This window comes from Diadema antillarum, unplaced genomic scaffold, assembly GCF_040938485.1.
Source record: "Diadema antillarum isolate AM-2024a unplaced genomic scaffold, OU_Dant_1.0 seq00000098_RagTag, whole genome shotgun sequence".
Taxonomy (NCBI): Eukaryota; Metazoa; Echinodermata; class Echinoidea; order Diadematoida; family Diadematidae; genus Diadema; species Diadema antillarum.
The window spans coordinates 1757645-1777500 of NW_027271187.1; the positions used below are offsets into that span (position 1 = coordinate 1757645).

Consider the following 19856-nt stretch of genomic DNA (forward strand, 5'->3'; position numbering starts at 1 on the left):
TTTGTATTTGTATGGAATAGTGATTGTAATAGAATGGATGCTGACGATGGATGATAATTAATATATTTTATCGTTATTTTCATTCAAAGTACATGCATTACTCTCATCATCATCATCAGCATCTCCATCTAACATTCAAACCAATTTGGCTGCTTTTATAGGAGTACATGTCTTGCATACACAGCATCCATGCTTGTTATCAATGGAAATATAGAAGGGGCGCATGTATTGTTCTGAGTAAACATGAAATTTTGTAGATTATCAACTACAGTGTATGTAAAATTTCAATAGTAAATAACATCATCACACTCACGATACATTGTCCCAAATTACCACATTGCAGTTACTATCTTTCAGAGCAGATTTACTCTATAACCAATTTTCTCTCTCTTGGAGGGGGGGGGGGGGGGGGGGGGGTAATACTTGCTTTAGTTCTGCTTTCCTCAGTATTGTTCACCATCAAATTGATATAAAGTCATACTCAATATTCCGAACAAGTATTTCACCAGAACCACACACAGGTTGTTATGCCAAGCACATGCGGGTATACTTGTAAATATGAGGATGATTGGAACAACAGCAAAAATCAACAAGATTTGTAAGTACATACATCCAATTACTATCAAGGGGCTACTGTAGTAAAGCACAAAAACTTGTAGTTTTTGATAATACATGTATATAACTTTTATTTACCATATACAAAACATTCATGTACATAATTAACTATAACATGATAACTCACAACTGATTTTAGACATTTGATAGAGGAATATATCACACAAATATCTATTACTGGATTTTGTAATTTCATGTAATGTCTACCATAGGATCATTCTAAATCTACATCGTGTTAACACACCAAATATTAAATCTTTGGGATGTGTCTCAAAAATATGAAAGATGTCACAAAAATGCACACTATCAGTTGAAGGGATTTCTACTTAAAATGACAAACATAGAAGCGTCCATGCACAGAAAAGAGATGGGGCAACACATGGACGACTAGCCTCTTGACAAGGCCTCGTGTCCGAGATGTTTTTCTTCCACACTGTGGCATGTACTTGAACGAGACCATATAACCACTCATGAGACAAACGCCCAAGTCATGAAGCTTAAGCTAAGCATAAAGTCTGTCTGACGGCACCAGTTCACATGTTAAACCTCACCATCATTGCCCTCCTCATGGCAAGCTGGTCTCCGTATTAACAAGTCTGTTCATGCTCTGTAGAATAAAATCGTTGGCCTTGAGGCTTTGTCAAAAGGCCGATGCCAGGCTGCCCTTGCACCACTTGAATGGACTGAGTGGACACCAGGTGGTTGGGAAATCAAAATTCTAGATGTATTTTTTTTCAACAGGTGTGTTTCTCTTATTGTAAACAATCTGGCTGTGTCCTCTATTTCACAACCAGATACGTCTCTCTCATGTTTGATGGTCAGCATGTGGTAAGACCAATTCAAAGTAGTAAGATTCATCAAAGTCGATCATTGGTATGATTTCCTATGATGTGATGAACCACTATGAATAACTTACAGAATGACACAGTCTTGGCAAAAACATAAGGTGGTCCCGTGGAAAAAAAAAATCACAGAACTTATTCAACATTCAACATCAGTACTGAATATTGTCACCATTTTTGGGCAATTCCCTGCCATACGATGATGGAAGGACAAGACAGTATATGAGATATACATATATATTACTAAAACATGTAATAAACTCTGGCCAAATAGAATCTTTCAAAACTTCACAACGACTGCTACACGTACCACGACTAACAGCAAAGTACCGAGGTCAAAGTAAAACAGAAGGGAGGGTATTAAGGAAAGCAAAGAGAAAATGTACGCATCATCACACTACTCCCACAACCATATCAATCAAACTCAATAGTATTTTTCTAGCAACCGCTGTATGCCATCTGGTTTACACCGTCAATGGTGTGGGATGATATATCAATGAGATTAGGCGAGTTTACATCTAAATTTGTCATGCATTCTGCGAAAGATGAGAAGCACAGAAGAGTAACTTGTTAAAAAGTAAACCAATGACATGTTCCCTCCTATTCTCATTTTAGAGTGCTGTACTCAATCTGGGGCATGTCAGAAGGCCTATAAACACTCACAAAATTCCTATAACAGCTTCTAATGTACTTCTCCTGAGTGAAACAATGAAGCCTTGTAATATATGAGAACAACACATTAAGCAAATAATGCCATAAACTCAATTCCAATTCATCACGTTACTCACATAATTGCACCAGACATTTAGAGAATGTTAAGAAAAATGACACAAACATGAAATATACCAGAAATTCCAGTCAATAAAATGTTCATTTGCCATAACTTGTGGAATAAAGGTACGACAAACAGAAATTGAGGAGCAGTAAAATGATGAATAAACAAACAAAAGGGTGTTTCAGAAATTAGGAGGGGGGAAAGTATCACTAATTAATAATAATGTTGTAAATATACACTAAGCAGATATATCTCTACCAGGATATATCGATAAGAGGAAGAGTCCATTAGTGTGATGGTTGCAGCAGCTGAACATACAAAAGTGGATACGACAGCAGAAGAAACCAGGTAATCATTTCCTTTTCATGGAAAGGGTTGGGGGGGGGGAATAAAATTTAGTGTGACACATTCCTATTCACAGCTTAGAACATTTAACACTATGGAGAACCACATGGGCAATAATTTATATACAAGATTGTAGTGGGTTTTGGGTGGTTTTTTTTTTCTCTCTCTCTTTCCTAGAACTCCTCAAACACGTCCACAGATAATCAGCTGGCTTGTCCTGGATTAAACGGCAAATCTTCATATGACGACGGCAAGGAATGGAAAGTAAAACATAGGGGAGAAATGACTCCAAGGATCCGCCGTTTAAATGGGGTGGGGGTGGGGTTTGAAGATGACACAAGAGGCTTGCTGAAAATGTGACTCCATCTGAGTTGTGGTAAATATCCAAGGGAGGTCTGTGTGTGTGTGTGTGTGGACAGTTGCTGCCAGCTGGCTCGTTGATGCGGGGGCATTTCTACTCCTACTTCTTATGTCCTCATGGTTGTCCCTGCAGGAAAGAGAGGGATAGGTTGACCCATCATCAACGATAATACCTGAGGATATCATCACAAACACTCATTTCCTTGGGCATCATCTAAAGCCACAGTATTAGAACAAAAAAAAAAAGTTTTTTCTTCCAAAACTTTACAATTGGATGATAATACCCCTCAAAAGAGATAAGCTGCCTTCAAATTTATAATGATGATGAGAATAGGCATAAAAAGTAGCTTTAATAATATCATTACAGCTACTGATCATTATCATTAAAAAAATAGAATACATTATGAAAATGACATGACTGAATTTTGTGATGATCAAGGTATTTCTGCTACTGCAATGAATTGTCAATAGAATACAAATACAAAAGTGTATTGTCATATTCTTCTGGTAGCATTCAATCAAAAAGGCTCAAACTCATAAAAGACATCACAAAGACTTTCGTGTGATGGTAAATTTTGGTAGACCAACCACACTTGAAATGCCTCTTTACACCTTTATATTACTAACAAACACACAAATATTTATTTGCAAATTACTTCGCATCATGTCAATTCACTAGCGATGGCTTCCTTTCACATATGACTGGCAATGAAGGTACATAAATAAAACAACCCTAAAAAAAAACAACACAACACTAAAGAGTAACTGAATGCTCACAAAAACATTTGGGCCCAATGAATCACTGTGCAGGAAGCGATACTGTATCTGCAAACTAAGTCCTCTACCTACCACAGGAAGTTACACTACTCTGTAGTGTACAACTTCCTGCTAGATTTGACTGTACAAACTCAAACACTCATATCTAGACACACTCCAGATTTCATTCATCTAACTTGTCATACTTCCACACAACCAGGACTGATTATATTGACTACAGTGACATATGTATACAAAATCAATCTCACTCCAGAATGAATTAAATTACAAAGGTTCAACCAGTATTTCTAATATCTGTGGATGAACCAGTTAAGTGGGGTTGACAGATTGTGCTTAACATCAAAGAATACAAACACATGCATACAAAGCACCTGCTTCAAATTCAGCAAATACTGAAAAACAGTGATCTGAAGATACATGCGTTAGAAATTATAATGCATTTTCTTTTCTTAAAGATGTAAATAGGCTGTATTTTCAAGTCAGAGCATTTTAATACCCTCTGTATTTGAATGCATGTACAACATTGTAGGTCTGGTTTCTCTGTATCATTTCCTATGGCGAAGGAATGGTGCCAGACTACACCCAGTCATAAAATCATATATCAATCTGAAGAATTCAACAATCAGGGATTAAAGTGAGCGTTATTCACCATTTCCATCCATATTTGATTAAAATCCATAATGGCAGATACGAAACTGAAAAAAAGAACTGTGCATTGCACACCTGTGTCATACAATACGAACAACAAAAATCTGTGGCTGATAATTGATGTCTTTTGTTTTGGTTCTATTCCTTGCAGAGTGAACAAATAATATTATGTTATAAACACTGTAATGAGGTAAAACAAAAACAAAAACAAGGCTGTGAACCTACCTCCCACTCCCATTTGATGGCTTTGATCACCTTTGTTTCTAATTCAGGTCCAATTAAGGGGTTCAATTGCATGAGGAATGTGCATAACCACCTGTTAAAGAAGAAGAAGAAAGAAATCAACATGGTTTTACACGTATCAAATTGTTGAATGACAACATTTCACACATTAAACATACATGTACAATCTTAAAGGACAAGTTCACCTTAATAAACATAAGGTTTGAGAGAAAGTAGCAATATTAGTAGAACACATCATTGAAAGTTTGAGGAAAATCAGACAATCCGTTCAAAAGTTATGAATTTTTGAAGTTTTTGTGCAGTAACCGCTGGATGAGAAGACTACTGCAGTGTAGGATGTCACATGCGTACAACAATATAAGGAAAATATAAAGAGAATTTCACAAAATTCCATCTTTTGAAAAAAGTACAAATTCCCCTGACTCGTTACCGACAAATGTTATGGGTAATATTATTCCCCCTGCCTTTAGAAAGAGGCAAGTGAAGTGCTCTTTTATTATGCGAAAAAAGTGAAATTATGTTGAATTTTCTTATACATTTTCTTTATACTATTGTACGCAAATGACTCACAAGCTGTAGTAGTCTCCTCATCCAGCGGTTCCAACACAAAAATTTTAAAAATTCATAACTTTTGCATCGATTGTCAAATTTTCCTCAAACTTTCACTGATGTGTTCTACTAATATTGTTGCATTCTCTCAATCCTTGTTTATGAAGGTGAACTTGTCCTTTAAAGGGATGGTATAGTGTTGGTTGAAGTGAGGATTCAGCTTTTAACTTTTTGTGAGATACTTAATCACAAACCACTCAATGACATGTTAGAGAGCATACAATTACAAGAGGAATTCAAAGTTTGTTTGATGAAAATCAATTTTGAAATGGCCGAGATATCCAAAAACAAAGTAAAACAAAGCGCTCCTAATAGACGGTTGGTCCGGCTTTTTATTAGGAGTCAGGACTGCTTTGTTTTGGATATCTCAGCCATTTCAAAACCAATTTTCATCACATAAACTCTGAATTTCTTTTAAAATTATATTAATGTTCATTCACATTTCATAAAAGGTTTCTCATTATGTCAAAAAATCATAAAAAAACATTGGAAACTGGAAGCCCAATTTTAACCGAAACTGAACCATTCCTTTATCACCACCATAAAATTATAGGTACAGTGTATATAGCACACGGTGTGTTGATTATCATTCTTACAAAAATGCTGCTGTCGTGCGGAAACCTACAATGACAATGTTTTACATACAAATGCAGGCCCATTCCTCTTTTTCTCATCTCCTGCAAGTCTATTGAGGCAGTGAGATAAACAACAATCATGTCATTGACTTACAATTTGCTTATTTTGACATTTACTTCCGGCAGTTGTTAGAAATGTTGAAAACTCTTTTGATTTGTGTGTCACATTGGTCTCAAGCAAGAAATATTGCCCCATAGGCAGCTAACTGCTATTACTCAGTTTAATATTTAATCACAAAATGCCCACATCAGGAACATTGGCCCAAAATCACAAAGGTAGATTAAATTCATTCCATATATTACTAGTATGCTAATAATTTGGTCTGTGTCAACGTGCATCAAAAGTTGCGTATACATTGTATGTAGACAGACATCCATCAATGAATACATACTGATATGTATTACTATTATGGGCATGTCAAAAAGGTACACTCATTTTGGGCTTGGCTTTGTTTTTGTTTTTGTTTTAGACCACAGACTAAATAAAAACCATGTAATTCATGCCAACATGTTTAACATGTAGGTCATGGGTCTGCCAAGTACATACATGTATGTCTGAGAGTACAATGTAGTTGTACTATCCATGTAAGTTTAGTGCAGTTTTGTTTAGTGTTTGATGTGCATCGTGAGATAGTGCGATTAGTAGTGGATATCGCATACACCCAATGCCACAGTAGTATGTGGCAGGCATTGTCTGCGATTGTCCGTTCTATCCGTTTCTATACTTACAATAAGTAACAGCAGACGGCGGTCATCACCAACATAGTCTGGATGATTCTGGGAAAATAAAATAAGCAAATTTGATATGAAAAATAATTCCTCGTCAACTGCATGTCATATATAGGTGTGTAGACTTCTAAAAGAATTTCATATGTAGGTATCCCCACTCACGAGTCAAGAGTCAGAAATAAAACCACTGACTTACTGTAAAACATGATATATTCGCGGCATGAATTTTTCGCGAATTGGAGCCGACGGCCTTATTTGCGGCATGAAATTTTCGCGAACTGCCACTGGCATTCAGTGCATATAATGTAGACAAGAACTTTCGCGTGCATTTTAATTTCGCGAATCTTGGCGCCCGCGAAATTAGCGAAATTAAAATGCACGCGAAAATTCGTTTTACTGTAGTTAAACCCCAACCTTTAAATCTGGCTAACAAGCATTTACATTTAGTAAATTTCCTCATTTAATAATGTGCATAGGATGCGTTCTTCTTTCAATTTTTGTGGGGTGCATTGGAACTCTGGGGGGCACTGGCCCATTTTCATACTCACCGTGCGTGCTCTGTAAAACATTGCCATTGGTGTAACCGTTGAAGAAAATGGCATTCTCATACACTGTACCTTGCAGCTACTGCTGAATGCGGAGCCCTGGTAATGCAGTTCATCCATTTGTCACCACGGTCCATGACCATGATGACAATGATTTCAACATTAAATTTAAATAATTTGATTCTGTAGACAACATCTGGGCTTCCAACATATTCAAGCATCAAACTGAAGAGCATTCCACAAACACAAGGTAATCAGTCCAGGGAGTCATTAGACAACCTAGTCTACTACACTGTATTTTCACTAACTATTCAATTCAGCATGTTCAGCAGATTTGTGCAGTGCACTCCCCCATTTGATCACTACACTACACACTGTCAATGACAATGCTGCGATTGCTGGATCACCAACTCGTCTGTTTTAATACCTACCCTCTGTTTGGACCTTTCGGTATAAAGAATGGTATGATTATACCGACAATGCCCCAAAAGCCAGTCAATACAATCACTGTAATCCACGCTGCCGCCATTTTCAGGGATTTGATGGAAATCCTGCTGCTCTTCTACACCTGCAATATGTGGGCCTCACAGCTCAAGACAGTCGACTTCACTGTACGAGTGGACACGACTGGTTCCATACGCGTAATACACACTGCATAAGTACTACGTACTGATCGGACTACTAGTAACAGTTGCAGTATATTTCACGTCATGTGATGCATGTACTGGCTTAGTCTTTTGTAAGTAATACATTTATTATTCTTTTTCCCTTTACATGAATTTCATATCATTTTACAGTATATCTGTACTAATTTTACTTTTTTTATATATATTACCTTATTTTTAAAAATAAAATTCACAATTTTGTGCATGAAACCTGAAAAACGGGGGATTAAATATATTTTATTGCTTCTTCAGCATGTGACAAGGCTACTGAATCGCCGTTCTCGGCGTAAATACTCGTACATGTACTAAATTCTGAGTGATAAGAACTTCCGAACTTCGCGTCGAAAGAAAAGAAGGCGTTATAAATTACAAGTATTATCAGAGAATATTTATATGGAGAGTTTTATTGCAAAATTAGCTGAGCACCATCTTTAAACATTTTAAAGTACATGTACTAGTATATGTCCATCGTCAGATAAAGCAAAATAAAATCCGGTAATGCTTCACTTGTAACATAACAATTAGGAACATTCTATAGAAGCTAAAGAAGAAGTTAAAGAAGTAGATGAAAAATATCTCATATTTTCTTATTATTTTCTTCGTTTTTAGTAGCTTTAATCACAAACATATCAACTTAACAAGAATTGAGTTAGCTCGTTTTACGATAAAACTCTTCATATATGTATATAGAATAAGTTTTCTTATTATTTTCTTCCGCTAGCAGCTTTGTATATTTAGCTCGTTTTACGAGAAAACTCTTCATATGTATCTATTATGAATAGATAAATACATATATATATATATATATATATATATACATATACATACATATATATAATATTAATGGTAAACACCAAATAAATCCAATAGACAAGAACAACGCTAAAAAGTCTACGAAACAGCAGTGACAACCGCCAAATAGTAAAATCCAATAAAGAACAACAAGGAAAGGGTTAATCTTCCCCAAGGAGGTCCGGTACGTCCTCCACCTCCCTGCTCACACTTCTGTCTACCATCAGTGGGCCAAGAAGTGAAGGGAGGCATAATCCTTCCTTCATTCATTCTTTCAGGCCCGCTAAGTAGGATTTTATAGAGTGTGAGTCAAAATTGTAGGGCCTTTTACATTGGAATTCAAACTGGTCTGCTGAATATCCCTCACAATGAGATTATGAAATAAACAGGTGAGCGCGCAGTCATTTTAAGATTTTGTATTTTTAGCACTCAATAAGCTTGGTTGAGAGGCAAAGCCTTGTGTTGATGCGAATGGAGCGAATTAAAAACTGATAGAAGGGCGGTTTTATCTTTCTAAAATACATGTGTAGCAAAATTCCATACAGTTGGAGAAGTACATGTAGGCCTACATGCATCGAAGCAGGGGCTGTGGAAAGGTGGGGAGGGGGTGGGCTGGGCTGTAGCCCCGCGTGTCCAGTTCTATTCCAAATGTCACTGTATGTGGGTAATTGTTGCACTCACTGCATATGATATAGTAAATGATTGGTATTATTTGTGTAATCAGATACCTATATAGAAATTTTGTGAACAGGCCAATGATGGAGATGAAAGGCAATGGCTATCCCCTTATCTTATTACTATATACATGTATATGTACACGTGGGTACAAAATATATGGGGCTACACATCAGTGAGGGCATTAATAAGACTTGATAAGACTAAAATTGATTCAGAAAAGGGCCTTGCGGATTATAAATCGTGCACATTTTTTGGATCATAGTAATACTAATGAAACGATTATTTGCTTCGAGTAAATTGCTCAAATTTCTGATTTGTATTTGTATCATGTTGAAATTTTTATGTATAAGTTGAATATTGGCGATCTTCCTATTTCCAATGTTTGTTTAAAACAGTGATATAATATCCATACTTACACTACAAGAACAGTGAGTATCATTTTTCCCTCGTTCGTACAGTTTTAGCCCTTAAGACAATTATTTCTACCAGCCCTTCTTTCTGAAATGAGTTAGGTTCTGTTCGGTTGCATTCAGGTTCTCTCAGTTCCTTTAAGCAAACTCTTAAAGGCATTTTTTAAAACAAATCCTATATGTACGTTTAATCATTTTGCCGTGATCACTTGAAATTTTCCATTGACTTGTCGAAGCCTATATGGTATGGGCGAGAATTTGTCAAAACAACGTCTTCCATGAAGTCTCCTTAATTGCCACTGTTGTGAACGTATATGTAAATATTGTAAATGTATGTATGTATATGCATAATCATAATCATAAACTTTTTGTTTAAATTATAAACAAAGTTAACACAATTTACGGAAATAGAAATGTGAAAGAAAAGAAAGAAGCGTATATAGAACGTAGCCCATAAGCTGCATTCAGGTGATCCTATTCAACGCCTGTATATACGTGATATCTTGAATGAAAAAAAATAAAGAACTTATATCATTCTCTGTATGTCATTTTCCTAGCAACTCTCCTCGTCATCGGGGCGGAGTAATATTTCAGTGACTAGTTGACAGCAAAGAATTTGCTTAAAGGGATGATATATAGTTTAGGTTGAGATGACCGGCTTCAGGCTTCCAACTTTTTTGTGAGATAATGAGAAACCTCTTATATAAATTATGAAATATGAAAGAGCATGCAATTCTGCGAGGAATTCCAAGTTTATTTGATTAAAATTGGTTTTGAAATAGCTGAGATATCGAAAACATAGCAATTCTGATAAAAGGTGGGACCCACCTTGCATTATTGATTGCACTGTTTCCTTTGTTTTGTTTTGTTTTTGTTTTTTGATATCTCAGCAGCCATTTCAAAACCGATTTTCATCAAACTTTGAATTCCTCTTAGAATTGTATATGCTTTTTCATATTTCATAGGTGGTTTTGTAATTGTCCCACGAAATGTTTAAAGCTGAATCTCCATCTAAACCAAATCTATACCATCCCTTTTAAAAAAATAGTGGTAATGCGGCTTTACAGTGCATGGGAGGTTGGAAAAGCACAAATCCATGACTTCTCCTTGAGATCGCTTGAAGCATGCGATACACTATACTGATTTAATTGACGCCGAGTTTTCTTGAGCACCTATAACTCAGAACCAGAATTTACGAAGCGGCAGGTAAGGATATTGTCCATTCCTTATTTTTTCATATATATTTAAATTCAGAAATTGTTGGCTCTTTAGCAGACTTTCTACAGCCTTTTTTTTTTGGGGGGGGGGGGGTGCTGTTCGTTATTCCGAAGGTTCGTTAATCCGAAATACACAAATTCCCTATACCTAGTGGCTCTATAATTCGAAAATTAAAAAGGGTTCGTTTATCCGAACAATTTTGTGGCGTTATTCCGAAGGTTCGTTATTCCGAAGGTTCGTTAATCCGAAAATGAAATAGGGTTCGTTATTCCGAAGGTTCGTTGATCCGAAAATGCAAAAGGGTCCGTAACGAACCTTCCAAATAACGAGCTTTAATGTTTCATTTTCGGATTAACGAACCTTCAGAATAACGAACCTTATTACATTTTCGGATTAATGGACCTCCGAAATAACAAACCTTATCACATTTTCGGATTAACGAACCTTCGGAAAAACGAACTTTCGGACTAGAGAACTTCCGGAATAACGAACCTTCGGAATAACGAACTGTAATTTTTTTTTTATATAGTATATTATAATTCTTGTTTTGATAATCGAAAACCGTATATATACAATATAAGTGTTTAGTGCTTTAGTACAGTAGAAAGCCTGGTTGATTTTGCAATTGTAAAAATGTCGTTTATACGTGTAAACAAAAATTAGGAAATTTTGTCATTTGTGTGTATGTGTGTGTGTGTGTGTGTGTGTTTACCACTGACGATGGTTTATTTACTCCACAGAATGTTTATTACAAATTTCTGTCTTCCATACTCTCAGCGTTACACATTAGGCATCTATACACTGCTTCAGTATGTCATATTGGCTGCGAGTGAAAGTTTAAAATTTGCATTATGAAATGATTCTCAAAAAGTCAACAGGCATAATTTTTTTTTCTCCATGATTATAGTAATACAAACAGACTGAACTATTATCATCGGATCTGAATGTGCTTAATGCCCCCGCCAAACAGCGTACACTCTAAGAACCGTGAGTATAGAAGGTAATGATCATCTTCACGTCCACAAAATTCTAATTGCAGTGAAAACTGATATCCACTGGTGTGAATTTATGGACTAGCTAGCACCATAACACAATGATGGAGGGAAAATGTTGATCATTAGATGAATTATCTTTGTCGAAATGCCAGTGTAATAAATGTAACCTGAGTAACTATAATACGAAAAATATGTAATGAAGCATTATGAATGATCTTACAGATTCACACATAAGGAGCATTGTTATTATTATACATTTGTTATTATTAATTTTCGTTTATTCAACATTTCAACATAAAATACAAATAGAAACTCATATTATATGTTATCAAAAACCGTGGTGATTCTCGGTACATACCGCTGGTTGCCAGGGGAGGAAAAGGCAAACTTAGTCACCGAGGTTCGAGCCTCAAGCATTCACATGAAATTTCAACAGGGAGAGAAACCTTCGATCCATTCAATTTTTAAAAAAATTAAAATCTAATCCTCCAAAGCTGAATTTATCAAAAGTAGTTCGATTCATTTACCATTTCATTTTACAAAAATTATGTAACCGTGGCAGCATGTCATCCAACATTGACCCTAAAAATATCTTAAGCACGTGTTCATCTTATTAGAGTGACGTTTGCTGAATTTCTAGTCACATACAAACTTAAATCCTAAGGAGGCCGTTTTATCTACAATGTTCATAGATGATTTTATGAAAAAAAAATGTTACCATAACATCATATTCTTCGACATAGACGAAGAAGCATGTACGTGTAATTGCGAATCTGCATGATTGCGGAGCTGCATGCACTGAACATCAAGTCAAACACTCTAAAACTGAGTGAGTTGGTTAAAAGCCACAATATGTATTCATGGTTTTTCTTTCAACAAAGTTGTTACTAAATGAAAGCAAGAGGTTACTAAGCAGAGGGGTAAAGGTTGAGGTATGAATTTTCTTCAATTGCTGATCTATTAACAAACATGTCGGGAAAAGGGAACCACGAGTCCCGTGGTTCCCCTTTTCCCGACATGTTTGTTAAGTTATATGGATCAGCTGTTGCGATCTTACGAATTTCATTTGTAGAGGGAGACAAATTGAAGAAAATCCATACGTTAAAGTTGTTATTTGTTACTGATGGCAATGTTTTCTAATGGATCAACATGCATCAACAAGTGATGAAGGTGGCACATCTGAAAGCTATGTTGGCCGCATGTGACAAATTTCAAGTGAAGTGATAAAGATCTGAGGGACATAGATAAATCCACAATATTATTGAATTATTTTCATTCTTAAAATGCCGTTACAGCAATGCATCGTTCGACATTTACGAAAGATGATATAAGGTGCTCAAAGAAATGAATATATATAGAAACTGTAAAACTCTCACATGTATGATGTAGACCAACCATACATGTATTTCAAGTCAGACGTTCAGAAATTTGTACAACTTGTAAAATATTTTGGTCGACTTCGTCATATTCTTAATGAAACATGCTTAAAATTATTATATAATTCTCTTATACTTTCTCTGTTTGACTATGCCGATTTGATTTATGACTCAGCCTCGCTGAAATATACTTCGCAATTACAAAAGTTACAAAATAGGGCGGGTAGGATAATTCTTGGGATAAATCCATATAAGCATGTATCAAATCATGAAATTCATCAAATTTTAAACTGGGATTCTTTAATCGTAAGGCGCAAAAAGCATTTAAATTCCATGGTTTTCAAATGTCTCCATAACTACAGTGCCCCATATCTTAAAGAATTATTTAACTTTATGTCCCGAAATTACTCTCTCCGCTCAAATGGTACCCTTTCACTGCCAAAACCCAAGACCGAATATTGTCGAAGAATGTTTTCGTACAGAGGAGCTTCCAGTTATAATGAATTACCTCCAGAGCCCAAGTGCTGTTTAAATGTAACCAGTTTTAATAAAATGATTAATGATGTTATTCCGAAATATTTTTGATTTAAATGTGGTATAGAATAAACTGCATTTGTTATATGTATTTTTTGTAGAATGTTCATATCAAGATAAATATCAAGTTTATAAAATAGGATGGGTGGGTGGGGTGTTACTTAATTTTTGTTCACTTTTTTTTTCATAGATACTGTTTAAAACTTAAAGTAATGTTTGTTTTTTGTTTTTCGCATTTGATGTTTTCTATTGTATTTATAATTTACTTTGTTCCTGGACCCCTCGGTAGAACAGCTGTGTCGTGTAAGCACAGCTGAGTAGGGCAATCCAGCCGTATTTTAATATCATTCTATTGACTGTACGATTATTGTTTTTGTCGTTGTTTTTATACGGAAAATAAATAAAACAATAAAACAAAACAAATTGAAGGAGTTGCTTAGCCTATTCTACCATACTCTCATATAAAATGTGTTTCTTTGTTTTTTAGTGTAGAAATGTCATTACCATTCACTATATGACAACGTATTTAAACCCATTCAAATTTCGTTTGGCGCGGTGTATCTTAGCCTGTTATATCATACCGTACAAACATTTTGGTTCTTTCCCCAAGTTTTTTTTATTTGTATGATATTATGCAGTGTACCCGAGAGACGCATATTGTCGTGTGATACCATGTGCGATTTGTGTATGGAATGCAGGGAGAGTTGATGACAAACTGAGTCTATGATTTAGTGCGGTGTAATTTCTACATGTACAATTCTGTATAAAAGGGATCGTTAATTTCTACATATACAATTCTGTATTAAATTGATCGTATACTTTTGGTTGAGGCGTAACTTCTGGTTTCTGACATTTTTTTTTTAATAATGAGAAGCCTCTTATAAAATATGAAAGAGCATGTAATTCCAAGAGGGATTCAACGTTTATGTGATGAAAATTGGTTTTGAAATGGCTGAGATATCCAAAACAGGGCAATCCTGATAAAAGGTGAGACCCATCTTTTATTAGGATCGCTTTGTTTTACTTTGTTTCTTGGGATGTCTCAGCCATTCCAAAACTGATTTTTATCTCATAAACTTTGAATTCCTCTTAGAATGGTATGATCTTTATTTTCACAAGTGGTTTCAAGTAGTATCTCACAAAAAATTAAAAGCCCAATTTTCATCTCCACCAATGCTATAACATCCCTTTAATAGATGAAGGCCACGAGGCACTCTGTATACTTTCAACTTAATCAAGCGTTTATGGCGATGCATGAACACCCGCCTTTAATTTGTGTGCGATGCGCATGATGGATTGATATTATATATTGATAGAGGACACTTGCCCAAAATAGATCGTGCTGATGAAATAAGATTCTGTTATACTGGACATTTTTCTAGAAAGACCTTATTGACCATGCTTTGGGCTTTCCTTTTGATGTTGATGCAGTTGTTATTGTTGTTTTTAGACATAATCTTCTTCGTAAACCTCTACAATGCATGTCATATATTTGTAAGCATGAGATACACACGTTTCCACCTTTGATGTACAGAAATAAAAAAAGGTTTCTTAATCATAATCATGTTATCCTTTAGTTTTGGTTGAGAGCTAGCTGCTGGTCAATTGCCCCACCAATCCCAAAAGATTTGACCCCTCACATTTACTGGGGGCACCCTCCTCATTGTAAAAAAAAAAAGAAAAAAAAAAAGATGCGCGTCAACCTGATCCCTTGGGGCTGGTTGCCAATTTTGGAGTTCCATTGCACTTTAATACTGAAAGCAATTTTCTTGATTGCACATTAATGTATTGTCTCAAAACAATCTTTCTCATTTACCCTCTTCCTTATATAAGTGAAGGAGTGTAGTGCAATGTTAGTTACTCTCTCTCTCTCTCTCTCTCTCACTAATTACCCAGATTCCAGGGGTAAACTGCAATTTTCGAGATGAAAGTTTTTAAACGACTTCCTGTCGAAATGCTGATTTATGCATCATCGCATTTTAAAGAGGTGAGTTTGTTGACTTCCTTTTCATAACTTAATTGTTAAAAATGAAAGAAAAAACAAACAAACAACTGGAAATATAACACAATTTTGCAATGTCAAACGTTCATTAATTTCACTGATTGAAGTTGCAGTCATATATACAAGACTATTCATACACCCTCCACCTTGGAAAGATGGTGTTTGTAAAACTATAGATATACACACAAGCATCTCGCTTTTTTTTTCTCCAACTATGAGTTTAATGATTTTGCTCCAAATTCAAAAGCGAGGGAAAGAGAAGTAGCAGACGAAATGCATGCGTTAATAATCCTGCATTGCACCATGGACGAAGAAGCAAGCAACAGACAACCAGTCTGAGAAGACACAATGGTCCGAGTTTAAATATCCAACAGTGCATTTGTGAAAAGTACCCTCACACATGTCGAATCAACATAGACCAGTTCACAGTTCCGCTTTGCTCATGAGCAGAAAAAGGGTGTTTGTATAATCATGAATAGCGGTTTTTAATTTCACTGAGATAAGTATCCTCGACGTTGTGATTATTCATGTTATCCCTAATAATGATGCTTGCTATAACACATCCACCTGACAGCAAGCCTGCTGTTTGGCAGTACTATTAAAAAGCCATTTTATAGGGTTACAGTTCGTTATTCCGAAGATTCGTTATTCGGAAGCTTCGTTATTCCGAAGATTCGTTATTCCGAAGGTTTGTTATTCCGAAGATTCGTTATTCGGAAGCTTCGTTATTCTGACGATTCGTTATTCCGAAGGTTTGTTATTCCGAAGATTCGTTATTCGGAAGCTTCGTTATTCTGACGATTCGTTATTCCGAAGGTTTGTTAATCCGAAAATGTGATAAGGTTTGTTATTCCGAAGGTCCATCAATCCGAAAATGAAATAAGGTTCCTCATTTCGGATCAACGAACCTTCGGAATAACGTACCATATTTCATTTTCGGATTAACGAACCTTCGGAATACGAAGCCTATTTCATTTTCGGATAAACGAGCCTTCGGAATAGCGAACCCTATTTTCAATTTCGGATTAAGGAACCTTCGGAATGACGAACCTTCGGAATAACGCCACATAAAATATGTTCGGATTAAAGAACCCTTTTTCATTTTCGGATTAACGAACCTTCGGAATAACGAACCTTCGGAATAACGAACAGCACCCTTTTACAGATCGAATATATGCATGAGCAGAAGAAGGGTAATTTCCTTCAATAGGCATGTTGGTTTAGATTCACTGAGCTATGTAATTATTGTTCATGTATTAGTAATCCATAATTTAGTGTTAGCTAGTACATCCACCTGACACCAAAAAAGTGTTCATTAAAGCCTAGAATTTGGCGGTAGGTAATAGAAACAGTTTTTTTTTTTTTTACTGCGTACACTCTAAAAATCTAATAATGAAATGGTAAATCAACATTTTAAATGTTATTACTCCCCCTTACCTTTTGTTATGTCATTTTCTTAACACCTAGAATATTGGAATTACAAGTTCTTTATTTTCAGCTAAGAAAAAAATGAAAATGTAAGTCCAACATTTTGAGCGTTAAATCTAACATTTTGACTATTAATTTGAGCAACAACATTTAAATTGGGGATTTACCATTTTTCATTTTTTAGAGTGTACAATGCATAGGAAAGAGTGCTTTCCCGATTGTTGATTGAAAGACTTGCACTTCTTTGGGCACCTGGGGGTATTTCATGAAGCTTTTTTTTTTCTGACAAATAGGTCGGACAAATTTGCTCTTAGCCAATCAGATGCAAGGATTTTGTATAGTTTATAACAGTTCATCAGAAAAATCTCCAACCAAAACGCGGTCTCTGCAAATTAGTTCTTTGTTTTAACATGAATTCCATACCTTACATGCGCTCAATAGTAGGTCCCTTTGAAACTAGTGAAGTTCCTAACCAATGAGAGAGAGAGAGGGGGGGGGGGGGGGAGGGGGAGGGGAGAAGGTCAAATTTCCGAAATGTGCACATGCGCTAATTATGAAATGGTCTAAAGAAAAACGTTGTTGCATTCCATACAAAACAATGAAAAGGATGTTTATGGCTTTATTCAACAAATTTTTAAATAATGTACAACAAAACACAGAGGGAATACATAGAATTAATCCTTTACAGTGATAGCTTTCAGTTACTTGTAGACAAACTGTGTAATCAAGATGAAAACTTGAACAATGTATAACAAAACACAACACATAGCACACAAAGTGAGTACAAAGAATGAATCTTTTACAGTGATAACTTTCGGATACATATGCAGACAAACTAGATTAAGATGATATAAATTATATCTTACCACATGTATGTTTAAGTTAATCATAAATACTAAAAAAAAAAAAATGTAACGGATTTTTGCCGAAGTGCCATGAGCTATTGACAGACCATTCTGGTCACCTGGTCCATACTCAAGTTCATTCTTCGTTTGAGCATGAATTCCATCATTGATACCTCGAGCAAGCTTATATGCATTGCACCGCTATGAAAACGAGTGAATTTCCTAATAACCAACTGAGAAAAATAGAAAGATTATTATTTAATCATTGTACTGATGTGCACATAATGAGCTGATTGTAAACTGGCTGATTGTGAACTGGCTTATTGAAACTGTCTGTGAAAAGACAGGTGTGCCCGACGAAAGATAGAAAAGACGTTCGGGATTACTATCCATTACACACACGAACAGCTTGTGAGCCGAATCCCTGTTTGAATGGAGGAAACTGCTCGGAAACTTTTCAGGACTTCACCTGCACGTGCCCAGCTTTGCTTCTCGGAAAGCAATGTGAGGTATTGGATAAGTTTACATCAATTTATTGCAATGGCGGTAGGGCAGGTTGAAGGGTGTACAACTGAACTTACTTCCTGTAATTAGGAAGGTTGGTAGAATTTGTTGCAGATTTTATAAGTGTGCGTATAATTATGTATGTGCATGTGTTTCATATGCTGTGATAATTTGCATACACACACACACACACACACACATCTATATGTATTATGTATTTGTATATGTATATATAAATATAGGCCAACGTATATAGATATAATATATACGTATCTGCTTCAAAATAAAGTGTCAAATGTATTGACTTGACAAAGCCCTATGGGCGAAAATTCGTCGAATTTACGTCTCTAACGGAGTTTATATTGACCTACTGTTGTGAATCTATACTTTCTTAGGACTCCGAGCAGAAACGAATTATTGCTGTTATTTATATATGTATGTATCTGTATATATATATATATATATATATATATATATGAAGACTTTAAGTGGGGAAAAAGCTTACTAATAGCCTATCATTTTATTATTCAATGCGCTTAAAAGTAAAGAAACAACGAAATGTATGTGATAACTTTAAAATATCTTCAAAAAATATTTCCTGTTATGTAACGAGTTCAGTGTCATTTGAAAGATTTCATTTTTTTTAAACAATGGCCTTACTTTGAAACATAAGGAAATGGTGTGTGTCTGATATTGCACTTTAATAAGAATTCTATTCTTCATATACTTTTATACATATTACAGCAATCACGATGTCCCTCTTCATAACCAAGCCTGGATGCCATGGATGACTGGCACTTACATGACAGTTGAAATGGCTGGAAATAATTCAATAAAATGCTGATATATTAATTTACATTAGTTTTGTATATATAAATGTCATCGTTTGCAGGGTGCGTATTATCATTATTGTTATTGTTAATTGCTATTATTATTATTATTATTGTCCCGTGTGTAATCCAGTTGGTGTCTGTCCTGGAGATGCGTCGTCTCCAAACTCCTGCTATCTCCACCGCCCGGTTCGCCAGCACTGGGAGGTGGCGCGGGATGAATGCGTTGAACTGGGAGGGTATCTGGTAGCCATGGAAACGCCAAGTGAACCTACTAGCGTTCGAGAGGACGTCCTCACTTCGCACTACGGAATGACGAATTTCCCAACGATGTGGGTAGGCCTGAATGACAGATCGTCCGAAGGAGTCTACACTTGGGAGAGAGTCGGTGGCGCCTTACCCGTCTCTTTAGCAATATGTGGAAGTCAGGGCAGCCTCATATATCCTCTGAATCTA

At 35.8% G+C, this 19856-nt stretch overlaps 1 protein-coding gene across 1 annotated transcript; it reads right to left on the reverse strand.

Moving 5' to 3' along the window:
• Window positions 1-2658: 2658 nt before the first annotated feature.
• Window positions 2659-7745, reverse strand: LOC139726787 (V-type proton ATPase subunit e 2-like). Its single transcript, XM_071637777.1, has 4 exons — window positions 7555-7745; window positions 6579-6626; window positions 4588-4678; window positions 2659-3064 (listed from the first exon to the last, which is right to left on the reverse strand). The coding sequence occupies exons 1-4, from the start codon at window positions 7650-7652 to the stop codon at window positions 3053-3055; spliced, it is 249 nt and encodes an 82-aa protein (XP_071493878.1). The 5' UTR covers window positions 7653-7745; the 3' UTR covers window positions 2659-3052.
• Window positions 7746-19856: the final 12111 nt, after the last annotated feature.